Source organism: Cryptosporidium andersoni, assembly GCF_001865355.1.
Source record: "Cryptosporidium andersoni isolate 30847 chromosome Unknown contig_84, whole genome shotgun sequence".
Lineage (NCBI taxonomy): Eukaryota > Apicomplexa > Conoidasida > Eucoccidiorida > Cryptosporidiidae > Cryptosporidium > Cryptosporidium andersoni.
In genome coordinates, this window is record NW_027122852.1 from 19,248 (window position 1) to 24,408 (window position 5,161).

Sequence of the window (5,161 nt, forward strand, 5' to 3'; positions counted from 1 at the left end):
TAATAATAATAATAATAAACATAGTATAAATGACTATGAATTAAGCTACAAACAGGTATCTAGTAGTATTAGTACTATTGATTTTGATAAAGATGAAAATAGATTAACGTTAACTAATTCAAATACAAATAATCTAACTATTTTGGATAAGTTGAAAAAAGTGTTATTAAATTGCTCCATCAAAATGAATAAATCTACTAATAATAAAGTAAAGAGTATAGAAGACAATAATAAAAGAATTGTTCATATCTTTTCTTCATTAATAATGATATTAGTTTCTATATTTTGTACTACCATGGGGTATTCATTTCGTAATTCATTAACAAATTTGGTTAATATAGTTGGTGGTGTATTTTGTGTTCCTCTGAATACTATTCTTCCATCTCTATTTTATTTATTTATATTTAAAAACAAATTGAATTTGGGAGTTGTTGTATTTCATTCTTTAATAATTTTAATTGGAATCTTGACATCTATCCATGTGATTTGGTATTCTATTATGAATTGGAATGTAACTAGTGAAAATATGTGCAACTTAATTAACTCAAATAAAACGATATATTTCTAATCTATATTATGACCCAAATATATAATCAAATTATCATTTTAATTGCAAATTTAATAATGTAAATTGACTTTATGAAGAGGAACTTATGATAAACTGAAGTTTTATTAATAAACATTGAGTAATTGTAAAATATATCTTACAAAATAGGATTATCTTTGTAGTTTGAAGTTATTAATTAAGTATAATCATTTTATTTAAATTTATTTATATTTATTTATTTTTTACTAGAAACAGATTATTTATTTACAAAGATATTGAAATCCCAATTATTATTAAAGTTAATTTCATTATTACTTCAATAAAACTATATTCTTATATTTATTAGGTATATTAGATACTTTAATAGCATAAGATAACTATATTACAATTATTTAATACATTATATATTCATATATTAACTTATTTAAAATAACTTGTAATAGTTTATTGAAGTTATATATATTCAACAATTTTGATAAATTATGAGGAATTATCGCTAATTTAATATAAATTATCTTGTAATTAATATATCTATTATTGAAACTATTTAATATTGTATTGAGTATAACTATGAAAGAATTAGATAATATATCATTTCAAAAATAATTTTTATTCTTAAATTATAATATATTTTATTTTAATAGATAAATGAGATCTTAGTTTTTTTTTTTAAGAAAAATAATATATAAATATTACTAACAGAATATATAATCCAGTATATTTAAAAAATTATTAAAATTTACTCAGATAATTTATCTAAATTAATTATTTTAATAATAATTTAAATATAAATCATAATTTACATTTATTTAATTAAGAGTTAATAATTAAATCCAATTTTATTAAATAATTTTATAATATAAAAAAATAATAATATATTTTCTGTATTTACCTTAAATATTTAAATATCTTGAATCTTCGTAATATTCAATTTTAATTAAAATAATCACTTTCCAAATATAAAAAAGTTTAATTTTAATAGAATTAATTTTGATAATTATTTATAGTATTATAATTTTCAAAAAAAAAATAAAATAATTTGTTATATATTTATTTAAGATACTTTAAAAAGTAAAGAAAAAAGTAAATTTAAAAGTATTATTAAAATAAATCCTCCAAGAAAGAAAGCCAAGAAGATGTAGCAGTAGTTGTTGTTGTTGTTATACCTTGAAGTGAATTTGATGTATTAGAGTTATTTTCTAAAGATTGAGGATTTTGAATCTGAGGAATTAATGAATTTAAACTTGAAGTAGGAATACTAATAGATGGAGACATTCCAGATTTTAAAATCCAATATGTTAAAGGAGTATAACTTGATGTTCCTATCATTACAAATTTCGTTATTGGAGAATTTGGAATTTTTAAATTTCCAATCATTGTATTTTGAAAGGTTACAATCAAATTCAAATATGATAAATTGGGCTGAGGAATTGTATTTGTATTATTAGAATACCTATTTGCAATTTCTAGCTGTTTAACATAAGCATACCTTAGTAAATCTGTAGTTTCAGAAGAGCTCATCCATGATTCAGAAGATTGACTATCAAAACAACTAGAACTAGAAGAAAATAAACATGGAATATTATTCATATTTAATTTAAGAGTATTTAATATTTCATCAGATAAAATAAATATATCACCATCCATCCAATTACCTACTAAAATATTCTCTGGTAATACAACCATATTACTATTAATAGAACTTTTTAATGATATTGTATTTACTGTAAATTCGATTGTTGCTATTTGTACTGCAAATGAATATAATTCCATTGTTATGGGTAAATAAGTTTGTTGTGGTAATATAAAACCATATCTTAAATATTCATTATCTTGTGAAAGTCCATTACCTTCTCCAATTGTAATTTGAGCACTTTTACATTTTTGTTCTAATTCTAAAGTACAAGAATTTGCTATAATATTACTAAATCCTTGATTATAATACCAAGTTGTTGATACAGGTGTACCAGATTCACTGGACAGTGATAATGATACTGGATATGTATTAGAATTTAGATTAACTAAATTAGCAAGTGGAATTAAATTTTCAGATGCAATTAAGTAAAACATTGCACCTATCCATGCTAAAGTTAAATTAACAGAATTCATAAATTTCCATTCATTAGAATATGAAATAGTATCGAATTGACCATTATTAGAACCATATATTTTTCCACAACATGCATTCAATTTAATTCGACATATATTTGTCCCTGAAGAATCTGATGCAGAAATTACTAATGGTTCTGAACTAATAGTACTTACAGGAACAATAAATGCAATAGAACCATCCTGTGATTGTAGACTACTAGGAATTGAATAAGATGCTCCTGTTAATATAGTCTGAGGAGGTAAAGTTGTTGTTGTTGTTGTTGTCACTGTTGTTGTTGTTGTTACAGGAAAATTTGTTGTAGTAGTTGTAGTAGTTGTAGTTGTAGTTATAGGAACTGAAGTAGTAGTAGTAGTAGTAGTTGGAGTACTATGACGCGAACCCATAATCTTAGTATTTAAATAAACTCAATCTTTTTCTTTTTAATAGTTACTGATTTATTATCAATGGAATTGTAATAAATAGGTGCACACAGTTAAACATGTCATTGCATATAGACAAGACATGCCATTAACTTTACCTTAATGTCCATCCTTTAACATCCCTTAACATCATCTCTTAACATTTAAAATTTCATATTGATAATCTAAAAAAGAATAATATTTTTTAGATTTATATTACTTAAATTTTGTTTTTAATTATTTAAATTATAATAAGTTGTCATTAATATTTTAATAATATATTTTAAATCTTATATATTATTAAAATCTCTAGACCAATCTATTTTCTTTTTTTTTTTTTTTCTTTTATAAATATTTTTATTTTATACTAATTTATATAAATTATATATATTTGTATTGTGATATTACAATAAAATTATAATAAATAACTATCCTATTATAAAATATAAGATATATTTTGATATTTATTATATATTAACTTAATTTAATTATGGTTACAACTAAATAGTAATCAGTACATGAAATAATCCAAATAAATAATGTAAATATCACTTTATTTAATTTATTACTAGGAGGAATAAATTAAATATTATGTTTGATAAAGAAAATATTTAATCATGAGGTACATCTACCTACTCTTAAATATCATTCGTTAAATCCAAATTCTTCCTATCTTTTTTTTTTAACTTTATATATTTGTCTAATATATATTAATATTTATCTTCTTAATAAAAATATATAGTTAATATTATATTAAGACACACTTTAATTTATCAGAATTTCTGGAGATCATAAGGTTTTATAATTTCGGTATATTTGTGATCTAGTTTCTAAACATATTTTGACAAAAAATATCAATATTTTGATTTTCTCTAATAATTATTCAATTTATTTTAATTTATTTACACTCATCTTTTACTTATCTTTTACCCATCTTTTACCCATATTTTACTCATCTTTTACTCATCTTCAACTTTTAACGAAGCTTCATTAATAATAAAATCCAAAAGTTCTTCACTTTCAACACTTTCCTCCTTTATAGTTTCCATTATATAGTCCCTACAAATTCTTTTTTTCATTTTTTCAGCTTTAATCAATTTCATCTCTAAATCTCTCAATTCTAGTGTTAACATTGCAATTTCTTCTTTTAATAATAAAATTTTTTCTTCAAGTCCTTTTATAAGTTCTCTTCTACTACGAACTTTTCTTCCATTATAACTTATACTTTGATCTTGATTTTCATCAGAATTAGGTTTATGTTTCTTACTTTTGTGTTTTTTATGTTTAGATTTAGATTCTTTTTGTTGTTTAGGTTTGGTTATAGATTCTAGTTTTTTTTTAGTTCTTTCAATTTGCTCAATTAATTGAGTGCACTCTCTACTTGTATATTTGGTTCCACATCTTCTTTTATATTCCTTTTCTAAGAATGATATACGATGTTTAAGACCATATATATTACGTGCATCTTGTTTCATTCTATTTATATCTTTAGATACACCAGCACTGAGTTTAATCATAGAAGATATTATATATACTGGAGATTTATATTTGAAGATGTTTAAATTAAATAAAGTCAAACATAAAAGGCCAGGTAAAATAAATTTAGAACAATATATCTTGTACATCGTACAAATAGTCGAATTTATTATTAATATTGAAATGTGTATATATAGCGGTTTGTAATATTTCCGAAATATTAATAAGAATATTTGGAAAGTGAAATTAAGTTTATTAAGAAAGTAATTAAAATAAGATATACATTTTTAAAGTATAAAATATAAAAAAAGTCAATAATTGAATATCTAAAATATAAAGCATGAATATTCTTAAACTAAAGATTGAGATGAAGATCAAATAAAAACTAAAGATGTAGCTTTTGATATAAATAATAAATAGGGATAATTTTTAACATTAAAAATGTAAATTCTATATTTGTTCTGTAATTAATATATATATAAAATTATAATAAATATAATACTTAGAAATATAACAATTAAATTATAAAAGAAGACTTCTGCTATTAAGTTAAAATAAATATTAATATATATTAGACAAATATATAAAGTTAAAAAAAAAAGATAGGAAGAATTTGGATTTAACGAA

At 21.1% G+C, this 5,161-nt stretch overlaps 3 protein-coding genes across 3 annotated transcripts in view; 1 reads left to right on the forward strand and 2 right to left on the reverse strand.

Moving 5' to 3' along the window:
- cand_027010 (transmembrane amino acid transporter protein) overlaps positions 1-568 on the forward strand; it is a gene marked incomplete at both ends in the record, with an annotated part of 1,808 nt that extends 1,240 nt beyond the window's left edge. The window contains one exon of the mRNA XM_067212929.1: positions 56-568. Coding sequence (XP_067068256.1) covers positions 56-568 — 513 coding nt within the window. The remainder of the gene's footprint in view (positions 1-55) is intronic.
- A 1,080-nt stretch (positions 569-1,648) lies between these two features.
- cand_027020 (uncharacterized protein) lies at positions 1,649-3,043 on the reverse strand (the record flags this gene model as incomplete). Its single annotated transcript, XM_067212930.1, has 1 exon — positions 1,649-3,043. One exon carries the CDS (start codon positions 3,041-3,043, stop codon positions 1,649-1,651), a length of 1,395 nt encoding a protein of 464 aa, XP_067068257.1.
- Positions 3,044-4,017: 974 nt separating this feature from the next.
- cand_027030 (uncharacterized protein) lies at positions 4,018-4,575 on the reverse strand (the record flags this gene model as incomplete). The annotated part of the gene is made up of 1 exon (XM_067212931.1): positions 4,018-4,575. One exon carries the CDS (start codon positions 4,573-4,575, stop codon positions 4,018-4,020), a length of 558 nt encoding a protein of 185 aa, XP_067068258.1.
- Positions 4,576-5,161: the final 586 nt, after the last annotated feature.